This window comes from Castanea sativa, chromosome 3 (genome assembly GCF_040712315.1).
Source record: "Castanea sativa cultivar Marrone di Chiusa Pesio chromosome 3, ASM4071231v1".
NCBI classification, from domain to species: domain Eukaryota; kingdom Viridiplantae; phylum Streptophyta; class Magnoliopsida; order Fagales; family Fagaceae; genus Castanea; species Castanea sativa.
Window position 1 is genome coordinate 2,313,532 of NC_134015.1, and position 23,862 is coordinate 2,337,393.

Genomic DNA, 23,862 nt, shown 5'->3' on the forward strand with positions numbered 1-23,862 from the left:
AGCTCTCTCATATAAATACCACCCCCTAACCCCCCAAAATTTCCATTTCTCTCTTCTCTGAAATTTTCTCTCTTCGAAATCTCTCTCTCTCTCTCTCTCTCTCACCGAAATCTCTCTCTTTTTCTCTCACTCCGATTCTCTCTCTCTCTCTCTCTGGTATTCCATTTCGCCGATATTTCGGCCCTGTTGTTAAAAGCCAAAAGCTTTATCCCTAACCCTAAATAAACATTATTGCAAGATTCAAAATCACTATTATCATTGTTTCTCTTTTGTTATTGTTTAATATAAGCGTATTAGCCCTAGGGGTTTCAACTTTTAACGATAAGGTTCTGATATTTCAGAACACGACGAGTATTATTGAAGGCCTAATCAAAATGTAAGTATTTCTCATTCTGCTTTTTTTGGGTTTTGTTTGATTTTATTTTTGTTGTTTTTTGGGTTTGTTCTAGGGTTTTTTTTTTTTTTTTTGGTTTATTGAAGTTGAGGTGGAAATCCTAATTAGGGGTTTTGAAAATGGATGGGTTTTGATTTTGGTTATATTTGTTTGTGTTTCTTTGGGTTTTTGGCGGTTTCTGTTACGCTAAACCCTAATTTCGGGGTGAATTTGTTTGTTTGGAACCCTAACCCTAACCCTAACTTTGTTTTTTTGTGTTTTGTGTGTTGAAGATTGATTGGTTGAGCTGGAGTGTGAAGTTTGGGTGGAGCTTGGCTTCTGGGATTTGTTGAAGCTGGTTCGTGAAGGTCTGGGGAATGTGAGTGTTTTTGGGTTCGATTTTGTTGGTTTTAGGGGTTTCTGGAGGGTTTCGAAGTTGCTGGAACCCTAATTTGGGGGGTTTTTCTGGGATTCTGTTTTGTGGGTTTTTGTGGGTCTGTTTTGTTGTGCTCGAAACCCTAACCCTAGCTTTGTTATTTTGTGTGTTTCAGAGCGTTTGGCGGACCCAGAGTGTGAACTTCAACTCGAATCAGCTTTGAAGAGCAAGCACTTGATCTGAAGAGTGTTTGAGAGTCCTTGTGAAGTTCGAGTAAGTGAAGTCGTATGCTTTGATTTCTATTATCTTAGTGGGTTTTTGAAGCTTTTTGAAGTTGGTGAAACCTTAATTTAGGCTTTTAATTTAAATTTTTATTATTACTATTTTGATGAATTTTGAAGTCTAACGCTACCTTTATTTTATGTTCTGAAGATTGGTCATAATACCAGTAGTACACAAGTTTAACCATAATTGGCATCATTATCTTGAGCTTGCCCTCCTAAGATCAAATAGCTTCTTTGTGACTATCGAGATATGTAAGTTTTCTGCTTCAGTTTCATCAAATTTTAGGGTTTTTCAGTTAGTTGGTTTTAGTTTGTTGAATAATTTGCCATTACATTGTGCAGCAAAGTTATAGGCCCAGCCCTATACTTTGCCAATGGCTGATCAACGGAATGGAAGTGGGCAACCTTCTAATGGGAAGGCTAGTGCAGCAGCAAATTCTTATTCAATTGATTTGGATAAATTCACTACACGATTGAAGTCTCTATACTCACATTGGAATGACAACAAGGATGATATGTGGGGCACATCTGATGTCCTTGCTATTGCCACACCTCCACCTTCAGATGATCTGCGGTACCTCAAGTCCTCAGCATTGAACATCTGGTTGCTGGGTTATGAGTTCCCAGAGACTATAATGGTTTTTATGAAAAAGCAAATCCATTTTTTGTGTAGCCAAAAGAAGGTCTCTCTTCTTGAAGTTGTGAAGAAGTCTGCTAAGGATGCTGTTGGTGTAGACGTTGTGATGCACGTGAAGGCAAAGAATGATGATGGAAGTGGTCTAATGGATGCTATATTCCGTGCTATCCATGCTCAATCAAAAGTGGATGGCCTTGATACGCCACTGGTTGGGTATATTGCAAGGGAGACTCCTGAAGGGAAACTTTTGGAGTTGTGGGCAGAGAAACTAAAGAACGCAAATTTCCAGCTTGGTGATATTACTGGTGGGTTGTCTGATCTTTTTGCTGTGAAGGACAAGGATGAGATTATGTGTGTCAAGAAAGCTGCTTACTTGTCTGCTCATGTGATGAAGAAAGTTGTAGTTCCAAAGCTTGAGAATGTAATTGACGAGGAAAAGAAAGTCAGTCATTCCTCATTGATGGATGAGACTGAGAAGGCCATATTGGAACCAACTAGAGCTGGTGTGAAGCTGAAGGCAGAGAATATTGACATTTGCTATCCTCCAATTTTTCAGAGTGGAGGGGAATTTGATCTCAGACCTAGTGCTGCCAGTAATGACGAGATGTTGTACTATGACTCTGCCAGTGTTATCATATGTGCCATTGGATCACGATATAATAGTTACTGCTCGAACATTGCAAGAACATTCTTGATTGATGCCAACCACCTTCAGAGCAAGGCTTATGAGGTTCTTCTTAAGGCCCAAGAAGCTGCGATAAGTGCATTGAAGCCTGGTAACAAGGTCAGCGCTGCATATCAAGCTGCCATTTCTGTAGTTGAGGCAGATGCTCCGGAGTTAGTTGCAAACTTGACAAAATCTGCTGGGACAGGAATTGGCCTTGAATTTCGCGAGTCGGGGTTGACTATCAATGCCAAAAATGATCGAGTGGTGAAAGTAGGAATGATATTTAATGTGTCAATTGGTTTTCAGAACTTGCAGACACAGACCAAGAACCCGAAAAATCAAAATTTCTCCCTGCTGCTTGCTGATACAGTTGTTGTCACTGATGAAAAGACAGAGGTGGTGACTTTAGCAAGCTCTAAAGCGGTTAAGGATGTGGCTTACTCTTTCAATGAGGAGGAGGAAGAAGAAGAAAAGCCTAAAGCTAAAAAAGCTAAAATTGAGACTAATGGCACTGAGGCCTTATTGTCTAAGACAACACTCAGGTCAGATGTTAATGAGATCTCAAAGGAGGAACTACGAAGGCAGCATCAGGCAGAACTTGCCCGACAGAAAAATGAAGAAACTGCCCGGCGTCTAGCTGGTGGTGGACCTGGAGCTGGGGACAAAAATGCTGCTGTGAAGGCTTCAACTGAATTGACTGCCTATAAGAATGTGAATGATCTCCCCCCTCCAAGAGATTTGATGATTCAGATTGACCAGAAGAATGAAGCTGTTCTTCTGCCTATTTATGGAAGTATGGTCCCTTTTCATGTGGCTACCATCAGGACAGTTTCTAGCCAGCAGGATACCAATCGAACTTGTTATATCAGAATAATCTTTAATGTGCCTGGGACCCCTTTTAATACTCAAGATGCGAACTCATTGAAATTCCCAGGGGCTATATATCTGAAGGAGGTTTCATTCCGCTCCAAGGACCCAAGGCACATAAGTGAAGTGGTACAGCAAATCAAAACGCTCCGGCGGCATGTTATGGCTAGGGAGTCAGAGAGAGCTGAGAGGGCAACTTTGGTTACTCAGGAGAAACTTCAACTAGCTGGTAACAGATTTAAGCCAATTAGATTGACTGACCTTTGGATCCGTCCTGTTTTCGGTGGCCGTGGAAGGAAGATACCTGGTACGCTTGAAGCTCATGTGAATGGGTTTCGTTTTTCAACTACAAGGCAAGATGAGCGTGTGGATATTATGTTTGCGAACGTCAAGCATGCATTTTTCCAGCCTGCAGAAAATGAGATGATCACTCTGCTCCACTTTCATTTGCACAACCACATAATGGTGGGTAACAAGAAAACCAAGGATGTACAGTTTTATGTTGAGGTGATGGATGTGGTCCAGACCTTGGGAGGTGGAAAGAGATCTGCCTATGACCCAGATGAGATTGAAGAAGAGCAACGGGAGAGGGACAGGAAGAATAAAATTAACACAGATTTTCAGAGCTTTGTGACTCGGGTGAATGATCTCTGGGGGCAGCCTCAATTTAGTGGCCTTGACCTTGAGTTTGATCAGCCTCTAAGAGAGCTTGGCTTCCATGGGGTTCCCTTCAAATCCTCAGCATATATTATCCCATCTTCCACCTGCCTTGTGGAACTGATAGAGACTCCTTTCCTGGTTGTCACTCTAAGCGAGATTGAGATTGTGAATCTGGAGAGAGTTGGACTTGGACAGAAGAACTTTGATATGACGATTGTATTCAAGGATTTTAAGCGAGATGTTCTTCGGATTGATTCCGTCCCTTCCACATCGCTTGATGGCATTAAGGAATGGCTGGACACAACAGACATCAAGTATTATGAGAGCAGGTTGAATCTGAACTGGCGTCAGATACTGAAGACAATCACTGATGACCCACAGAGCTTCATAGATGAAGGGGGTTGGGAATTTTTGAATTTGGAAGCTACTGATTCAGAATCTGAGAACTCAGAGGATTCAGACAAGGGTTATGAGCCATCAGATGTGGAGCCTGAATCGGACACAGAGGAGGAAGATTCTGACAGTGCGTCTTTGGTGGAGTCTGAGGAGGACGAAGAGGAGGATTCAGAACCAGACTCAGAGGAAGAGAAAGGAAAAACGTGGGAAGAGTTGGAGAGGGAAGCAAGCAATGCGGACAGAGAGTTTGGCGATGAGTCAGACAGTGAGGAGGAGAGGAAGAGAAGGAAAGCAAAGGCCTTTGGGAAGTCTCGAGCTGGCCCTAGTAGCAGTGTCCCCAAGAGGGCCAAGTTACGATAGATTTGATAGGAAATCTCTTGTTTCTTAGTCTTTTGTTTTTGTGATTCAGCAAGCAGCAGCTACTTTTGCTGCAGAATGCAGATGTCTGACTTTAGCTTGGAATTGTTATTTCTTACTAGTTTATTTCGAGGATTTCTTTCTTATGGCACTAAATAGCTTATCTAGAAGACAGGATCTTTTATTGTAAATTGGTTCCATCTCTTTGCTAGAAGTAAAATGATCTCTTTTGGCCGTGTTAGTTCTGATGTTCTATTGCTATGATTAACTGATGAGATCCCCTCACCCTCTTAATTTTAAGAGGGTAAAATACTATTTTGGTCCCTAAATTTTATTAAAAGTTTAGTTTTCATTCATAAACTTTAAGTTCATTTTTTGTCTCTGAATTATTGAAAAGTTTATCTATCATCTCTAAACTATTAAAAATATTTTATTTATTTTCTTAAATTTTATTAAAAGTTTGTTTTTCATCTTTAAATTATTGAAAAAAGTTCATTTTCCATCCTTATTTTTGTCCCTAAACTATTAAAAAAACTTTTTACAAAGCTTAGGGATGAAAAAAGAATTTTTTTAGAGTTTAGGGATGAAAAACAAACTTTCAGTAAAGTTTAAGTACCAAAATAGTATTTTACCCTAAATTTTTTATTTTTTTTTATTTTTATTTTTATATAAGATAGAATTTCTACTCTAAGTGTATATGTGTGTGAGTCTCTCTCTTGGAGACTTGAAGTTCGGCTCTTACTCCCCTCACTTTACAAGCATTTAAACTTATGAAGTGACCACTGCACGAAAATTGTGCGGTGGTCCTCTTAAGAGATCCTTTGAAACAAGAAAAGTCATTCATGGTAACTGTATGCTTTCAGCAAACTTCTTGATTTTTGTGCTGAAATTCATGTTCCTGGGTATTTGAGTGATTGTTTTATTCAGTTATTCATTGTAACCTTTCTTCACAATTTCTGCAAACTCTGAATTGCATGGTTTCCTTCTTGTGATAATCTTGTTCCTTGATATTTAGGAGACTTTTTTAAAGTCAGATTTTATCTCTTAGGCTTTAAAAAAAAAAAAAAAAAAATTGGCTAGCATTTTTTTATATTTTATATTTTTATAATTTTAAAGCTTGATCTTCCCTATTTCATTTGATATCTACTGGGACATTATTTCTCAGTATGGCCGTATGCATGACTCTTTGACTTTCTACAGTGTTAGGTGTCCCATTAGTTACTTGGATGTATTCATAAGACATTCAAGTTATCAAGGTGTCCTTAACAAATAAATAGATATACTGCATCATGTGGGGAAGGCGTATTAGAGTACACACAGCAGCTGCACTAGTGGTTGCAGATCTCGGAGAGAAGTATTGCCAGGTTGATGTTGGTGCTGTTGTTTCTGTGTTTAGCAGGCTAGGGACAGTAAAACAGGTCCCTTCTTCTGGTGATGTCATGTGTGATTGTGGATCTTGTTTTTTTTTATTTTATATAATACTTATTGAAATAACTTGCAGCAATTGAGAAACATTGTCCAGTAAACTGGAAGATGTATGAAACTCAGTGCAACTAAGAATTGTTAAAGCCCTTAAAGAGTATCGAAATCTTTATGCTGTACAACATTGCTTAGGAGACAGGATAATATTTCCAGAGTCTCTGAAGTTCTTGCCTTTGTACGGATTAGCACTTTGTAGATCCACACCTCTTCGGGGAGGATATGCTGATGCTCCACTTGATGAGTGCTGTTCAGCAGGTTACACAATGATGACTCTACCAGTAAAGAAAATGTTGAAGGTTCTATATCCTAGCTTAATACGACTGGATGAGTATCTTTTGAAAGTAATGAATTACTGGATTCAGTTATGCACTTGTGATGATTTTTATATTAGAACATCCTCAGAATTGGTTTTACTTCTCACATTTGCAGGCATCTGCTCAAGTCAACGACTTCAAAAACCTTGAGAAAAGATTACCACTGGCTGCTGAGAACTTAGATTCCAGAGGCCTCTATTTATATGATGATGGTTTTCGCTTTAATATATGGTTTGGTAGAGCTCTTTCACCTGATGTGGCCATGAAATTTTTTGGTGCAGACTTTGCAGCAGAATTGTCAAAGGTATGGTGGATCCCATAAATAAAAGTCTTAAAAGAAAAAAAAGATAGTGTATGATAGGCCATAAAATAAAATAAAATAAAAGCCTTGTGATGGTAATCCCCCAACCCCCCCCCCCCCCCCCCCCAAGAAAAAAAAGCATGTACTACAACAATGGCAAGATCAACGAAACCCAGTTTTTGGGGTTGGTTATGGATCTTTGCCATTTGATCATATCCAAGATCTTAATCTCTATTATCTCCTTAATTAACATGTCATTTTCTACTACCTCAATATGTGTTATTTTAGGTATTCTTCTACCTCCTTCTGCTCTCCATTTTGAATCAAAGCATGTACTTTTTCCTTTTGCTTTGGACTTTGATATGCCTATGCTTGTCCTAGGGGGCGGGCTGTTTGGGAAATTAATAATTTATCAGCTTGGGGCTGATCTTGATGTGTTGTTTTGATAAACAGATTTTTAGTTTTGTTTATCTTGAGACCAGCTTTTTCTTGGTTCTATTAGGAATTTTCAGATACATCTGTATCCTTATAAAACCAAATTTTTCTACAAAGCATCAAATACTGGTCACTCTATCTGCAGCTGACTTGCTTTTGGGGCTCCCTAACAACTCTTCTAAAGTTCTGTAGTTTTAAACAAAAAAAAAAAACCCCTTAGTATTCACTTAAATGGTTTTATTCAATGTAGTCTTGGTGTCGAGTTTTATTTAATTAGTGTGGATGAGGCTGCTATACGCAGCCAGTGCCTTAAATGCATGCCCAAAAAACCTGTTCTTTTTCATAATCAATCTGTAACTGACTTCCTCTGTTGCTGTATTTTTGTTTGAATCAGGTTACCCTTTCTGAGCGTGACAATGAAATGTCAAGGAAGCTGGTAAGGATACTTGAGAATTTAGAGAAAGTTTTCCTTCATATTATCATGTGTCATCTTGTAAGACAAGGCGAACAGCCCAGAGAAGACAGAAGGCTTTCCTTCTTCTCTCCAATCTTGTTGAGGACCAGATGGGGGGTGCTAATGGTTATTTAGATTGAATTCTACAAATACACCAGCAAGTTCAGCAATTTTTGTAATATATAAGTAATGAATTCTTCTGTTAATTTTGGGTCTACTTGGGACATTGCTTCAGAATGTTTTCAATTAGGAACCATGGTGTGTCAAATCATTTAGGTTGTGTTTTAGGATTACAATTATAAACAGTTTATTGAGAACATCTCTGTTTGAAAAAAAAAAAAAAAAAATTGTTTGAAAAGTAATGATTTCATGTTTTGATGTCTACCTTGACTTGAATTCTGCAGGGGGCTTAACATGCTTGTTCTGTGCCTCGTCCATACATTGATGGAACGTTTCATTCAATGTAATTATCAGTTTGAATTCAGACATCGGTTCCCCTCGAGAAGTGTCGATGGTTGAGTTGATGAACTGGTCACCAGACATCGAACAATTGCTTTGTCCATCACAGGATGTAATAATTAGGGGATATTAGTTAGTGATATAATCTTATGCTTCTTGTCTTTAAATTGAGAAGAAAAAAAGAAAAAAAAAATTTTGAATGCGATATCTTAACCACTTTAGCTTCTTCTTTTATTTTATTTTTATTTTTATTTCTAGTTTGTGTTGTATTATGATTTTTCTACCCCAGAACGCATGATTGTTTGCAAAGTTTGTTCATTAAATTATTGGGTTTTGTTCTGTTACAATGATAATATTTGAATAAACATTTGTTTCCTTATCTTTGGCATAGCATGAATCTACTTCTCCTACTCTGCATGTCTTGGTATTTTGGCTCCAAACCATCAGGTAGGTTGGTTTGTGAATAACCTGAATGGCAACCCAAAATGAATATTCAGCTGCTCCTCTTAAATTCCAAAATGGGTCTTTGAAAGTTGCTATGCTTCACTAATCTGTCACTCTAAGGAACTTGGTTGGTTCTTTGCTATTGAAAAGCTCAATATCAGTTTTGAAGGTGCTAGCCAACCAGTTGATACAGTTTAGTTACAGGGACAATCTTCATCAACTAAAATAATGAACCAGTAATCTAAATGATGTTATCTGAATGTCTAATCTCCTAAAGGGGAAAAAAATTCATTATAGAATTTAATCGAATTTAGATAAATTGGTGCACCACTTAAATTGAAATAACAATGAGAGTCAATGGTCCCAATCAGTCCATGTTGATAAGGCTGAAGATCTTCGACTAGGTGGATCGTCCAACTTCTAGCTCAAGGCGGATAAGCAACTGTAAAACAAAATATTGGATTGTTACAGTTTTTTGGGGTGCTTGTACACTCCCATAGAATTGGATTAGATGCATAAACACCGACTCTCCGATTCTCCAAAAAATCTACTAACGAACTTTTTCTATAGTATGAGTATGCACAATAGCATCACTGATATTCAATTTAGCTTGAATTCTTAACAAAGCAACACCAAATTTTTGGTTCAGAGGATCTTCCATAATGGCAAAGATCAATTAGTCCTTATGAAAGATGCTATATACAAACTGCTACATTTCTTACTTGGAAGGCATTCAAAATGAAAACCAGCTGTTAGCAGCTTGGTTTCTGATGTCTTGCAGTGAATATGAAGATGTTATGACTGAGCTGAAAATAGCAAATCCATCTTTGTGGTTGAAGGAGCACAAGGCTTATGAATTATGATCTTCATGAGACACACACACACACACATACATACATACATACATACATACATATATATATATTGCTCCTCCAGTGCCTTTTTGACAGTCTAGCTTTTGCTAAGAGCTAGCAAGATGAGAGATGCTTGGTCTTGAATCAGGAGAAACTTAATGACGTGCCGGGGTTGTTTGGAAATTTTGATCTGGATTCTCAGGAGGAGAGTCTATGTAAGAATTGAGTTGGATTCTAGGGACAAAATGGAAATCAAGGTTTGTGAAGTGTCTTTGGAACAGTTGATGGGTCCATGAAATGACATTGAGGGCAATGTTCACACAGTTCAACTTCAAGCCTTCATCTTTCAATTATCACAAAGAATACACTATAATTCTTTCTCTCACGTCAGATTCTTGAGATGTTTGCACTTATCAAGTTTCTGATTCAGATTCTCACACTTGCTGAGGTTGCCGAAAATGTTTTCTATTGTCACTATTCCTTTAAAAAAAATGAAAATTCAAATCCAATCTGCCGAGTAACTGGACTAGGTTCTCATTAGTGGAGTTCCTTTAATTTTTTTTGTGGGAGGTCCTAAAGAACAAAAATATCTAAGAATAGTCTTGATTTCTTAAGTTTTCCTGCTTTCTCAAAGTGAGCACATGAAAAATGTTTAATTTCTAGTGCTGATTTGTTAACATTATTAGCCTTTTTCACAAAATAAAAAGCTTTGCCCAATATATTGTTGTCTCTAGCCATCAAGTTGAGCATGGATTGTATAGGTAATCATACAAAGCTGACTAGTAAAGAAGAATTCCTCACTAATGAGATGGCTTTCAAGAGAACCATAATCACTCAAGATAAATATAGATTATAGTGTCACAAAAATGTCCTCAAATTTGAGTCATTGACAGAGAATAATTCCAGTACTAAATTGAAGAAGGAAGAGGAAAAATCAGTACTAAAGACTCAAAGGATCGTTGGAAACTTTATCTGCTCTAACAAAGAATGATTTTCAACGGAAATCATGATATTCAAAATGAGAAAGTGGTAAAATTGTCAAACAAGATGATCTTAGCATTTAAGAGGTGCCTTCAACTTCCTGCTAAACTAGCTCTAAGGCAAGTACAGTAGAAGCAGAAGTGGAAATGATAAAGTAGTTAAGTGAAAGCATGCACATAGTCCCTCTAAAACCTTCATGTGTTAAGAGAATTAATCGTTTTGTATTCAGGCTGATGAGGAAATTGATGGTAGCATAAGAGTAAATCATTGCAAGGTTTGAGAAATGGAAGATATTAAAGAGACTGTCTGAGATATTATGTAGTGCATATATGGGAGATGATGATATATTATGGTTTGTGTCAGCAGAGGCTTGTACATTAGCATTAAGCCAGGCAGCTGAGGATGTTACTTCTGGAGATTCTGATGTCATGTCACTAATGCTGCTACATTGTTAAGTTCTTTGAAGTATATGAACCTAAGTTTACTTTTTCTCTAGATAGGTCAAAATATTCATTATGTTCTTGTTCCCTGTAATCTTTTTCATTTTAAACACAGCATCTGATGCTGGGATTTATCATATTGTGACCACCACATGATGTGAATGAAATGGATTCTTTCAAGGACATTGATATGCTTGAACCAGAACCAGCTCCTTTGAAGTGGCCTTGAAAGACAGGAATTCCACACTTTGATTTTTTTTTTTACTCTGAAGATTATAGTTATGATGCTTCATCAGAGGGTTTCAGTTTTGACTAATTCTCTTAAAATAGTAGATTTCATCTTTTTTAATGACTCTAGGATTATGCTTGATTGTGAACATCATTGATGTCTAGAGTTATCACCTTTTGCAACAATGTGGATAACATCATCTTGCCAGATTGTTTCTATTCTGAAATCAAGCAGACTGTTGATGCTTGTGTTGCTGAGTCTTTGCCTAGACTTGTTTCTGATGTCAGGCTGACAACACCAGTATCTACTTTGAAGCAAGGAATAATACTCACTTTTGAACTTGTTCTCTCTTTATTAGCAATGTCTAATCAGATGAGGGGGACTAGCACTAATTTGTCCCTTATTATTAGATCAAGAAACTAAATGTTCAGTAGAGTCTGTAGGACTGACATTATTTTCATTATTAATTGACAAATGATTTGTTTAATTTCTCAAAATCCATTTGGATCTCCAAGGACTGGAACTGCAGAGTAGAATATAACATGAATGTTTTCCATTTGGGTCTCCTATTGTTTTCCACTTGAGTAAACTATGCAATCATATAACATGAAAGTATGCAAGAACAAAAGCCTCAATTTTTTTCTTTATTGTGTCCATTTGGCTACATAACTAGAGGCTGCTCTTTCTCATCACTAAAACCCACTTCCCTTGCTGTAAGGTTGTGAATAAAAAATTGGATCCAAAGTTCAAACCTTCTTGCCTGACAACAAACGACCTTTACCAGCTAAGGATAGAAGATTTCGGACGTAAGATCAACTAGGTTGCGATAGAGATGATTGCGTTTTTACTTTCTCATTAACCAATTCAATGTGTACATCTTTGAATCTTTAGCTAGATTAATAAGTTAAAAAAAAACTGTATATGTGCAGGCTATGTTAGACTTTTCATTGTTGACTTAATCTTTTGGTTCCATTCTTGCGTCAGTACTGAACAAGTCTTGATTGAAATTGAATACTTTGTTAATGTCAAGTTCCCTGTATTGATCATTTTCTCTCCATGAAATGACAAATGTGATAATTGTGAAATAATAGGATCACTTAGTCTTTGACATATATGCATTATTTTAAAAATATAAAAACCTTTCAACCGCTACTTTTTTTTTAAAACTCTATTATTGACATAAGGGATAAAAGGGACTGTTTATGATTGATGAACTGTCACCTAGCACTGGAGAAAGTATATGTTGTTACAGGAATACTAACTCAGCATCCAAGTTAGGGTGCTTGTTGGATACAATGTCTTTCACCGATGGTCTCTCCATTTGCAGTATTCCTACACTTACTCTGCACATGACCAACAAGAGGATGTTACTTCACAAGATGAGACCCCAAAAATACATATAAGGATAGAGATACATAAAGCATCACAAAAAGGACCTTCAATTTTTTCTATTATAACTAATCACTTTTCATGCACTTAGTTATCATGGAAGAGAAAATAGCAATTAAACTGGGGGTAATGAAAATTTTGAAGTTTAGTAAATTGCTTGGCAGCCCAAGGATAAGACAAGAATGCCATGACCGTGGCATATCTTGAATTAGTACTGTATGCAGTAATCAAATAAGGTGATATAGAATCATAATATTGAAATTTTGGGTTTTTACTGCCTCTTAAAGAATAACTTGTTAACCGTCCTTCTGGTTTTGTTGTTTGCTTACTAGCTGCTGGGTAGTTCTTGAGTAAGCGAAAGAAAAAGTACAAGGCTATGAAGGATCTTATAATGTCTTCAAAGACTACAATGAGATTCTCTTCCAATAGTTCTATGGGAAAATTGATCTTGGACATAAACAACCATGATTGCCCAAAAGATTGAGAGGGAAGAAAATAATGTGACCTCTTTTGCTTCTCATATTGCTTCATGTATTACCTTGTATAGCTTAGTAGCTACCAAGGATGATAGCTTAATGGTAACTTCTGTAGAAAATTTTAGGGTCTTTAACTGAGCATTTGAACATGGAACTTGGATATTGGAATGGAAAGTCTATACGCAACTAAACTACATGGCTATTGGGCTGTTGACTAACATGAAACACAATGTACATACTACATACTAATGATAATTAAACTATCATACCATTCCAATAATGTATAAAAACAAGCAGCAAAATTCTAGCTATCATCTTATGGTAATGCTAATACTCCTAGCTGGGGCTAGCTAAGGTTTCTTGCTGCCTGACATGTCAAGCCAAGAAACAGTAGTCAAATGTCTTGCAAGTTTTGTGGAGCAAATTCTGAATGTAAAAGGAATAGGATAAGGAGCTACTTTGTCATCTATGACTTTGGAGTTATCAACAATGTTAAATCACCATATATGCATTAGATTTGAATATCAATCATTATTAAGTGCCAATTGCCTACTATTCAGACATGCCAAAAGTGCACCGCCACTGCCATTAGAAGCGTTGATAACTCGATATCCTCTTGAATGAAGAAAATTGACTATGTTAGAGACACAACATTTTTTTTTATACTTATTAAGATGATAAGCTTAGTTTATTAGAAAATTATCTTTATCAGACAGATTGACCGTTAGACACTTTTTATTATACACCAATTACAATTAGTCGCGTCAACAATTGTGAAAAAAATTGTGAACATTTTGCTGTCCTTTGGACTCAAAACAAATAAAGAACATTGAGGCTCTTTCTTTATTAGTGGGGGGTGGAAGACCTAGTTAAAATTTGACAGCTTGTTTGTTTTTTACCAGTATTTTCTTTGTTTTATGTTGTGTCTGCTGGCCCCACTTTCCTAATCATTACCTAATTTTCCTTATTCTTTTAGAGAAATCATAAAATAATATATTATACAATTATTTTTTTTAAAGACCAGGTTTTCAATTTTGGACTTGTTATATGTCACCAAAAAATAATAAAAATAAAAATATATAAAGACAATGACCATAATCATCCAATATAGATCCTCAAAAAAAAAAAAAAACCATCCAATAATATATTCTCCATTTGGTTCATCCACAGCCAATTTGCCTAATTTTCTTTATCGATATCATTGACTTTAAAAGCATGTTAGATTCGTATATAAATTACAAGGGTGATATTGTAATTTCATCTAGATCTTATAATCTAAGACATTGTGCTTGAGCCTGGTCTTTAAACGGCAAAAGGAGTTATGGTATATTCGCATGTTGCAATAATGATTTGGACTGTCCTTTTGACAATATAGGCGCCCATAATAAAAGGACAATATTGCCCTCATAAAGAGATTGAAGTCTAACTAGTGCTTTTTTCGTATTCGTGTGTTCTAATAAGTATTACTGCTTCTTCAAAAAAAGCCTAACTAGTAAATTAGCTTAACTGGTAAAGCTAATTAAAAGTGGACACTATAAGTTGAAATTTTAAATTTATTCGCTTTCTCGTGAGTGAGTGTGTCGATGTCCATCTCTCTTCGCGTTATTCTAAAAATGTAGGGGTTGTCACCTTTCTCTTCTACAACTTTTTTTCCTTAAAAAAAAAAAAAAACTCTTCAGTTGAGTATGAGATTTTAATTTAAATATGATATGTATAAAAGAAATCTAATATTATTTTTTCTTAATGAAAAATATTAATTATCATAAAGTGAGTATCATTAATTTAAATCATATCATGTTTATAAAAAATATGATTTAAAAAAAAAAGTCTTGGTTAATTAATTATTATACTCTTATAGTTTCATCATAACATATGAAATGAAACTTCATCAGGGTTGAATGGACTGTTAATGTAATAATAGTGGAGCCTCCTTTGGTCACTTCAATCATTTTGAGCCTGATTAAAGCAACTGTATGAAAACAGGTTGAAATGATCAATATGTGAAAAGGTTTTTGTGATAGAAACTTTTAGTTGTAATGTGGATTAAAATTTTGCCAAAATAATATATTAATAAATTTTGTTTTTCTTCTAAAAAAAAAATTGTTTTTAAAAAATACTCCACCTAACTTAAACCATGTATAATCACACCACATTCTTTTCTTCTTGAAGTATTATGTGATTTTCTAGTGCCAGAACATGAAACTTGAAATTTGAATGGATTATTGATGCAATATTCATAAGGAATTTTAGGTCAATGTTCAACAGAATAATTGTTGAGTCTAGATAAAGGTTTGAATATGTAGATGTTGGCTTTCTAGAGTTATGGACCTTTTATAGTTTAAGAAATAAAGAAAGCAGCTAAAAGGTTTGAACACATTGTGTGAAGAAATTTTCTTCTAATAATTGATCTAATGACAAGTTCTTATTGAAAATTTTGACAAAATACACAAAATGTGATATTGTATGCACATCATGTGTATTGATCTCACCAATATTAAATTGAGTGACATGACAAGGATCATACATGAAGCCATGTGCCATACCAAAGCTTAACTTCACATCCACCCATCTCTTATATCCTACAACAAGTCATACCATAAAATACAATCTTCTCATCCGCCAATCTCTATATAACCTACTACAACAAGTCATACATAGAATGTAACGGTACTTAGGTACTAGTAGTTGAGAAAAGTGGGCAATTTGTTTTATATATATAGGTTTAGAAATGTTCTAATTACTACCAAACCTCTTTCCCCTTTCAATCCCAAACACTTAGTATTGGAGGAGCTATCGTTTGCATTAAAGAGTTTGGTGGTACCTCATAAATGGGCAACTTGTTGACAACATCAAAAGTAGTAAAAACTTTCTTTATCAAAACTTTATTAGATTAAAATATTGCTAGCGACAACTTAGTAGTTGAGCTCCCTATTATGGCTCTCTTAATACCATAATTATTGGGTTAGAGTTAGTTCAATAATTTTATGCAGTAACAAAGGAAAGATATTAGTAATTTGTAGACTTAATTTTAAAAAAACTATTAGCCCTTAAGCACTCTACCATTTTTTTTAATACATATTACAAATAAAATATTTCACCATCATTTCATAATGGTTTCTAACAAAGAATTTAGCTGTTTTGAGAAAATCAATCATTGTCAAAAGTTTCATAAATGGTATTAGCATCCAATTATTATTATTATTTTTAGATTCCCAAAATTTTTTGGATTGATTTTATTGTAAGAATTCTTAAATTCTAAACTGTTCAATATTATATGGATGGTTAAACATTAAACTTTATCACATTATTAAAAAAAAAAATATATGAAAAGTTATTGATTAACACAATTTTGATATTCATCTAAATAATTGATGACATGATAACTTTTGAGAGAATTATTTTCAATTTTTCAGGTTTATGTATAATTTTTTGGATATAATTGATCAGTTTTTTTTTTAGTCCAACTTACTTTTTTTTAACTTCAATAAATAAAAAATAATAATTTATCCTCAAGGTGCCATTTTTTAAAGGATTATTACGATTTAAAAACTTCAGCATATTCCCTCAAAAAAAAAAAATCAGCATTTTTTTTCCCTATATAGAATCTATCAAATTGTCAAAAAGAACATCAAGATAAAATAAAATCTACAATTTTTTTTTTTTGGTGGTAAACTACATATTTGGTTCTTATCTTATACATCATATTTTAATTTATTCATAACCTTTCAATTGTGTTAATTTGGTCCGCAACCTTTCAGTACCGAGTTAATTTAGCCCCTGTCGTTATTTTTTGGATGAAAATTGATAACGAGTCTAATAGCCAAAATAAAAAATTAGCTTTCGTTAATGTGACAATACACTAAAATTTTATTTTGATCATTTACCATGTTATCAATTTTATTCAAATTAGAATGATATGGAGTAAATTGACATGACACTAAAATGTTATGACTAAATTAAAAGGTAAATGACCAAATTAAAATAGAGGGTAAAAGATAAAGACAAAACACATAGTTTCCTCAAAATTTTATCCAAATACCCTAAATAGGAAAGTGGGTGCCCAATAATCAAAATCACATAGGTGCCAAAATCAAAGTCCCTTTAGACGTTTATTAAACACCATACCTTTTTAAAATTCTAAAAAAAAAAAAAAAAAACCCAAAAACACAAAACTTATAAAGTAAGTTTGAATGGTCAAAAAGATAGGCAGTAGGCACAGACTTCTTACAAAGTTTTATGATTTTCATTTACCATTTTTTTTATTTTTTAAAATATTCCATTAAAAAAAATATAAAACTAAAAACACCACAAAATAATAATAAAAAATTCATTATTTTTTTAAGATCTTTCTTTGACTGTCACCAGCGCATAATAGCACACTTCACAGAAAAAAGCAAAGCATTTACTCTCTCTCTTTCTCTCTCTCTCTAAAACACACACAAATCCATGAGAGTGAAAAGCCAAAAGCTTTGAAGTTTTTAACACGTCAAAAAACCCAACTGGATCTAAGTTTCTAAAGCCTCTGATACTTTGCTGTTCAAGGAGCTCTTGTTGATGCCTGGGAATTTCTGGTTTGATCGGTATGGATTTAAAATTTTTTTTTTTATTTTAAATTTCTCATAGACCCAGTTTATGTTTTTTCACTTTTTTGAGGTTTTTGGTTCTGGGTGTTGTTTGTTTTTGTTAAAGTTTTGATCTTTGTTGTTGGGTTTGAGTTTGCTTTGTTGGGCTATTGGTTGGTACGGATCTATGGGTTTCTTTGTTTATCTACTTTTTGTGATGGTTAAATTTTGTTTAGTTTATGATCATGTATTTTATGTTGGATTTACTTGCTTTGATTATCAATTTTCTTAATTAAATTCTTTGATTACTTGTGGGTATTTATAGAGTGCAAAAGATATGCTTATCAGCTTCCATTTTCTTTATTTTTAAAGAGAAATTGCATTTATGAGCTCACTTTATTGATCTCCAGATCTCTCTCTCAAAATTCCCATCTCTTATGTTAACTCAAAAAGGTGTCAAAATGTGAATACTTTGATATTTTTTTAGCTTGATGGGGTTCTATAGTTTTTTTTCGTGTTTGGTGTGGAAGTAGATAGGTTTTGACAAACCAAAACTTTGTGCATACTTCGATTTTGTTAAATATTTTGTGGGAATTTATAAGTTTATGTTAAGTAGTTGATGTGAAGTGCTAAAGAAATCCTGGAATATATCTTTGGTTTTAGGTTTAGGTTGTGGAAGTAGGAGCATTTGTTTGATCTGCAGCTCATCTTTTGTATTGTTGGCTAATTTGATGGGTTCTAGGTCTCATTCTGTTTCTTTCTGTATAGGTTTATGATTCATTTTTATTTTTATGTGAGTTATGGAGGATGGGTAAAGGATATTTATCTTGTATAAAGCACTGCACTATAGCTAAATTTGTTATTTCTTTATTTTTATTTGAGCAGGTAAATGATTGGTCTCATCAAGGTGAATATTTAAGGAAATTAGGACACATTTTATACTAATGGCTTCGGTGGGCGTAGCACCTGCTTCTGGTATGAGAGATACTAGTAGCCATAATGTTGGAGTTGATCGTTTACCTGAGGAGATGAACGACATGAAAATTAGGGATGACAAAGTAAGTATAGAGTTGGTTTGGTATATCTCTCTCTTATTCTTTTGCTTGTGTTCACTTGATTTGTGAGGTATATCTGCCAGTTAACCATAGGATTCACTGTTTTTGTAGGAAATGGAAGCCACAGTTGTTGATGGTAATGGTACAGAGACAGGTCATATAATTGTAACAACTATTGGTGGTAGAAATGGCCAGCCGAAGCAGGTATAGCTTTGTTTTACAAGTTATTCTCAACAATTTCTGTAAGTGAGGACCTTATGTACGCTCGTTTGAATGAAAATGTCAAAATGAATCCTACATGCTCTACAAGTGTCCAACTAAAGCTGGTTTAGGACTATTGCAAATGTCAATAATTGTAAAATTTGTCCTTCTGGATATGTGTATATCTTGATTTAAATGCAATGTATCATTTCATGACGTGTATTTCTGATGTGGCCTTCTGATACTTGCAGACAATAAGTTACATGGCCGAGCGTGTTGTTGGACATGGATCATTTGGAGTCGTGTTCCAGGTGAGGATTTATAGCATTTAAATTATAACTGAGTTTGATGTCTGTTAATTTAACGTCTTTTAGTTAGTATGGTGCAAGCTGTTATATACTGGTTTACTATGTTTATGTAGGCAAAGTGCCTAGAGACAGGTGAAACTGTTGCTATAAAGAAGGTTCTTCAAGACAAGAGGTATAAGAACCGAGAGCTGCAAACCATGCGCCTTCTTGACCACCCAAATGTTGTCTCTTTGAAGCACTGTTTCTTCTCAACCACTGAAAAGGATGAACTTTACCTTAATTTGGTACTTGAGTATGTTCCTGAAACAGTTCATCGTGTGATCAAGCACTACAACAAATTGAACCAAAGGATGCCACTGATATATGTGAAACTTTATACATACCAGGTATTGTTACTTGTTAAGAATTGGTTTCCTTCTGCTCTCACGATAAGTCATGTTTTGGACAATGTTTATATGTTCATGTGGTTAATTTGAAAATTTGTTTTGGATACTGCTGATGTCTAATATTGCTTGAGCAAAGATATTTAGATGTTAGGTTAGTCTTAACTCGTTTAAGTGTATCGGACTGGTGTTCTACACCATGGACTGTGAACCCTAGGCTGACCAATGTGTCTTGATGCATTAAAGACAGCCTCAAGACTTAAGCCTTGGAATCTTCACATGTATGGTTAATTATTTTAGATTTAGGTTAACATTCCATTCTTTTTCTTTGAAGCGGTTTGGGAGGCAGGGTTTATAGCTAGCTTTAACTTCATTAACGTGTGCGGTTTTTATAGTTTTGCTGATTATTTTTGTTCTTGCTTAGATTCTAATATATCTTTGTGCTTTGCAGATCTTTAGGGCCTTGTCATATATTCATCGCTGCATTGGAGTATGTCATCGGGACATTAAACCTCAAAACCTTTTGGTATGTCTGCTAAAAAATTTGCATGTTTATTTTAGATATTTAACTTGTGTTTTCTTTAAGCTTCACTGCCATTGCCTTTGTAAGGATGACACAGTAAAAAATTGCAGGTTAACAACTTATTCTAACTCAAAGCTATTGCTCTTGTACAGGTGAATCCACATACCCACCAGGTTAAATTATGTGACTTTGGAAGTGCGAAAGTCTTGGTATGTTTTTATTTTGTTATTCATGTCCTTTTCCTGAAGTTATTTTTGTCTTTGCTGTAATTGGAATGCTTATTATCCTTATTTTCTTTAATGTTGGACAGGTGAAAGGTGAGCCAAATATTTCTTACATCTGCTCTAGGTATTATCGAGCACCAGAGCTTATATTTGGAGCAACTGAGTATACTACGGCTATTGACATTTGGTCTGCTGGCTGTGTTCTTGCTGAGTTACTGCTTGGACAGGTAATTGATTATTCATATAAGCTCTGGTCAACTTCTGGATTTGTAATTTGTACATTAAGATTAAAATGAACTTTTTGTTCTATCAGCCTTTGTTTCCTGGTGAGAGTGGAGTCGACCAGCTCGTGGAGATAATCAAGGTAAATATAATATTTTGTTATGTAATGGAACTTGGATACCATCAAAAAAAAAAAAAGGTAATGGAACTTGGATATTTATTTATTGTGGGATTTTTTGTATGAAATTTGCTGGTTAGGAGTTAGCTGATGAGACAAAATGAAGTCTTTTAAGTACAATTATTTCACTGGACTGACCTAGCAGATGCTTTAGCTTTTAGCCTCTTAGATTGGGCAGTGGTTGATTTGAATTATGGTCATGCATGTTTACATTTTATATAGATATTTTTTGCACTGCTGTATTTGATATGAATTTTTGTGTGTTGTAGGTTTTGGGCACTCCTACAAGGGAGGAAATCAAATGCATGAACCCTAACTATACAGAGTTCAAATTCCCTCAGATTAAAGCCCATCCATGGCACAAGGTATTCAAGATGGGAATCTTAAGGTCTCATAGTATATATTTTTATCACCAATCCTCCTAAATATCTGCTCATTCCTCTTTTATTAGATATTCCACAAGCGTATGCCTCCAGAAGCTGTTGATCTGGTTTCAAGACTACTACAATACTCCCCTAACCTACGATGCTCAGCTGTGAGTACATTAAAATCTCAGTTTTCCAATATCTTATTTTACCTTGGGAACATCTTCACTAGGCTGTGTATGATATGATTCATCTGTTGATCATAGGAGTCTTGTAGGTGAATATTGGTAATTGTTCACAATAGTTGTATGATGGTGGAGATTGCTTTTACAGCATGGATCGATCTGTTCCATTTTTGTTTGGGACGGGTTGGTTTGGAAAGAGCATGTAATGACAAAAGTCTTACCAAATATGTTTGACTATACGGGTGGTCCTACTTGGGTTGTATCATTTTCTAGATTCCCTCTTGGTGGAGTTGGTTCATTTCATTCACCTAACACAATTTTAGACAGCATCACTTATAGGAGTCAAAGCTTGAGGAATTTTCCGTGAGACTGAGGGCCAGTGGGGCATTCACATTTTAAACTTGGGCTGCATCTTAAGCATGAGTCACATTTGTTTTGTTTTTGTTTGTTTTTTTCTTTGGCTGGAAAAAGTGTGATGCACATTTGGTACTGTATATCAATTTGACTCAAATAAGCTTTAGCCATGATTCCCACTGACTTGGGTCGGCTCAATAGATCATTTTATAAGTTACTGGGATTGCTACACATTTTTCTTAATGTCTTTTGCGGCTTGACAATCAGAAATGTTTTTGAATGCAAATATTGTCTTCTTGTCACAGTATGAGTTTAGTGACTTTTTGGCCAATTGTCTTCATGCTCCTCTTTTTTTGATCTTTGTGTTTTCTAATCATGCTTCAATTGCAATGCAGCTGGATGCCTTGATCCATCCCTTTTTCGATGAGCTACGTGATCCCAACAGTCGCTTGCCAAATGGACGGTTCCTCCCACCACTATTCAACTTTAAATCTCATGGTATGATATCATTTTAAAACCATTTAAATTACCTTATAAACTGTTATTCCCATCCAAACGTGAAACGTCTCACCTGCTGTTTTTGTCAACTAGAATTGAAGGGGGTGCCAGTTGAGATTTTGGTGAAATTGATCCCAGAGCATGCAAGAAAGCAATGCCCCTTTCTTGGTTTGTGATTTGATGTAATGTAACAAACCCACGAGTGTTATCTCCGTATGGAGCCGTGTTCAATCTATTTATGCTATTTGTTCTCAGTTCTTCAATGTATCTTTTGTTCTATTGTTACCTTGTTTTGTAAAAGCAGATTTAGAGATATGCTACCTATTTGCCCAAACCTCAATGGGTGTCTGATTACCTTGTTCTTGTATCACAGCCAGATTGTAACCTCACATAGAGAAGACAAACATCAGCATTATCTAAGTGTTTTATCTGTATTGCTATTTCTAGATGACAATATCAGCATATGTCCAGTAGTTTCTATCTGTCTTGGGATTTCAATGTTAGTCTAGGACTTGGGAAGTCATCTAATAGGAGACTGTAAAAGTCTTCTCACACCCTTTGTAAGTACCTCAATAGTCTTGGTCTCTGGGCTTTTATAATTGGTTCCATGGTGTATTGAAGTAACCACCCTTGGTCCTGCATAAGCTTCATTGGTAGCAATTAAAATATTTTATCTCCATTAAGGGTCCTCATTGTGGTGGTTTGGTTGTCATTTTCCATTAAAAAAAAACTATTTAAGGATTTTCTGTTCAAATAATACTGGGTGGTCAAGAAATCAACTAGATTCATTGTGCTTTATTTTTTTGGGATAAACCCGACATTTCATGCCACCTAAATCACTTTTGTTTTATGGTATTATTTGAAATATACAATCCGTCTTGTCCAATAATTGAATAGATGGTTGATTTTGTCAAACCAAAATCATCTCTGGTCCACATGTTTGCCCTTGTTCTTACGTTTTAGGCTGTGAATGATTTGTGGTCCATGTCTGCCCACCATATATAAAAAAGAAACAAACAGTAAACACGGGACCAACTGGGTAAAGTAAAGGTTCCTTAATTGAATTGAATTTTATCGTTGTATTGACTAATGCAGTCAATTGGGGAATTTATGGCACAGTATCTAAGAAATTTTATATAAATTTTATTCTAAACATATCTTTTTGATTATATCCAAACATGTACTAAAGCTCGTTTGAAACATGAGATTGTGAAATTGGACACCATCCTCCAGATATACATTGGGTGACTAATGACAATAATCAAAGAAGGATTTAGCAACGATTGCCTTCACAGTAAAATATATATATATTTATAGGTTGTAATTGAACTAAGCTGATCATGAATAACTCGAACTCGGCTTGATAAAAAAATTGTTCATGTTTATTTGTTTATAAATAAGTCAAACTTAAGTCATAGTTTTAGGCTCGTTTAATAAACAAGTCGAGCTTAAGCAAAAAAATTTGTTCACGAACAAGCTTGTGAGCTATTAGGCTTAATACATAACAATTCAAGCATAGATTTATTTTTAAGTTTATGTGTTAATTAAATATACCCATTACACATATTTTAATACTGACATGGCCAACATGAGACCACTACTTATTACCTTAATTTTTTCCTTCCCTCTAAACTGATTAAGAATCACTTTAAACTATAGCTACGTTTAAAAATAAATTAATTAATTAAGTAAGCCACATATAATTCTTCCCTATCAATCATTTAAGGTAAAGTTATAAGATATGTTAGTATTTTCTCATTCATAATAGTTGCAAACAAATATTTTTCTAGTTCTAAACAATATAACTGAAACTGTAGATAAGGAATGATGAATGAATGAATTTAATTATATAAATTTTTAATTTGAATAATGGCTAATCATTAGTAAAGCTAGATGCATGATAAAATGAATATACTATATTTTTTTCAT

General features: G+C 34.8%; 3 protein-coding genes across 4 annotated transcripts; all 3 read left to right on the forward strand.

Annotated features, from left to right (window-relative positions):
* Positions 1-45: 45 nt before the first annotated feature.
* On the forward strand, positions 46-4,858 carry LOC142627910 (FACT complex subunit SPT16-like). Of its 2 annotated transcripts, XM_075801813.1 has the most exons (5): positions 46-376; positions 667-752; positions 925-1,022; positions 1,182-1,285; positions 1,376-4,858. In XM_075801813.1, the coding sequence occupies exon 5, from the start codon at positions 1,408-1,410 to the stop codon at positions 4,618-4,620; it is 3,213 nt and encodes a 1,070-aa protein (XP_075657928.1). In that variant the 5' UTR covers positions 46-376; positions 667-752; positions 925-1,022; positions 1,182-1,285; positions 1,376-1,407; the 3' UTR covers positions 4,621-4,858. The 2 variants fall into 2 exon arrangements, with proteins under 2 accessions (XP_075657928.1, XP_075657929.1); XM_075801814.1 differs by lacking the exon at positions 667-752 and having other exon boundaries at positions 113-376.
* Positions 4,859-5,456: 598 nt separating this feature from the next.
* Positions 5,457-7,767, forward strand: LOC142627911 (protein transport protein SEC24 A-like). The gene is made up of 3 exons (XM_075801815.1): positions 5,457-6,440; positions 6,529-6,717; positions 7,544-7,767. The coding sequence occupies exons 1-3, from the start codon at positions 6,363-6,365 to the stop codon at positions 7,736-7,738; spliced, it is 462 nt and encodes a 153-aa protein (XP_075657930.1). The 5' UTR covers positions 5,457-6,362; the 3' UTR covers positions 7,739-7,767.
* A 9,471-nt stretch (positions 7,768-17,238) lies between these two features.
* LOC142630036 (shaggy-related protein kinase alpha) lies at positions 17,239-22,415 on the forward strand. Its single transcript, XM_075804099.1, has 13 exons — positions 17,239-17,455; positions 18,323-18,495; positions 18,604-18,696; positions 18,945-19,004; positions 19,115-19,387; positions 19,836-19,910; positions 20,060-20,116; positions 20,218-20,358; positions 20,445-20,495; positions 20,801-20,896; positions 20,983-21,066; positions 21,831-21,933; positions 22,027-22,415. Exons 2-13 carry the CDS (start codon positions 18,382-18,384, stop codon positions 22,107-22,109), a joined length of 1,230 nt encoding a protein of 409 aa, XP_075660214.1. The 5' UTR covers positions 17,239-17,455; positions 18,323-18,381; the 3' UTR covers positions 22,110-22,415.
* Positions 22,416-23,862: the final 1,447 nt, after the last annotated feature.

Excerpts from the sequence above, each read along its gene's own strand:
- LOC142627910 (XM_075801813.1), top strand. The coding sequence starts at position 1,408 with ATGGCTGATCAACGGAATGGAAGTGGGCAACCTTCTAATGGGAAGGCT.
- LOC142627911 (XM_075801815.1), top strand. The coding sequence starts at position 6,363 with ATGATGACTCTACCAGTAAAGAAAATGTTGAAGGTTCTATATCCTAGC. Across the intron at positions 6,441-6,528 it reads TGGATGAGTATCTTTTGAAA|GCATCTGCTCAAGTCAACGA; the intron begins GTAATGAATTAC and ends TCACATTTGCAG. Across the intron at positions 6,718-7,543 it reads TTGCAGCAGAATTGTCAAAG|GTTACCCTTTCTGAGCGTGA; the intron begins GTATGGTGGATC and ends TGTTTGAATCAG.
- LOC142630036 (XM_075804099.1), top strand. The coding sequence starts at position 18,382 with ATGGCTTCGGTGGGCGTAGCACCTGCTTCTGGTATGAGAGATACTAGT. Across the intron at positions 21,067-21,830 it reads CTAACCTACGATGCTCAGCT|CTGGATGCCTTGATCCATCC; the intron begins GTGAGTACATTA and ends ATTGCAATGCAG. Across the intron at positions 21,934-22,026 it reads ATTCAACTTTAAATCTCATG|AATTGAAGGGGGTGCCAGTT; the intron begins GTATGATATCAT and ends TTTGTCAACTAG.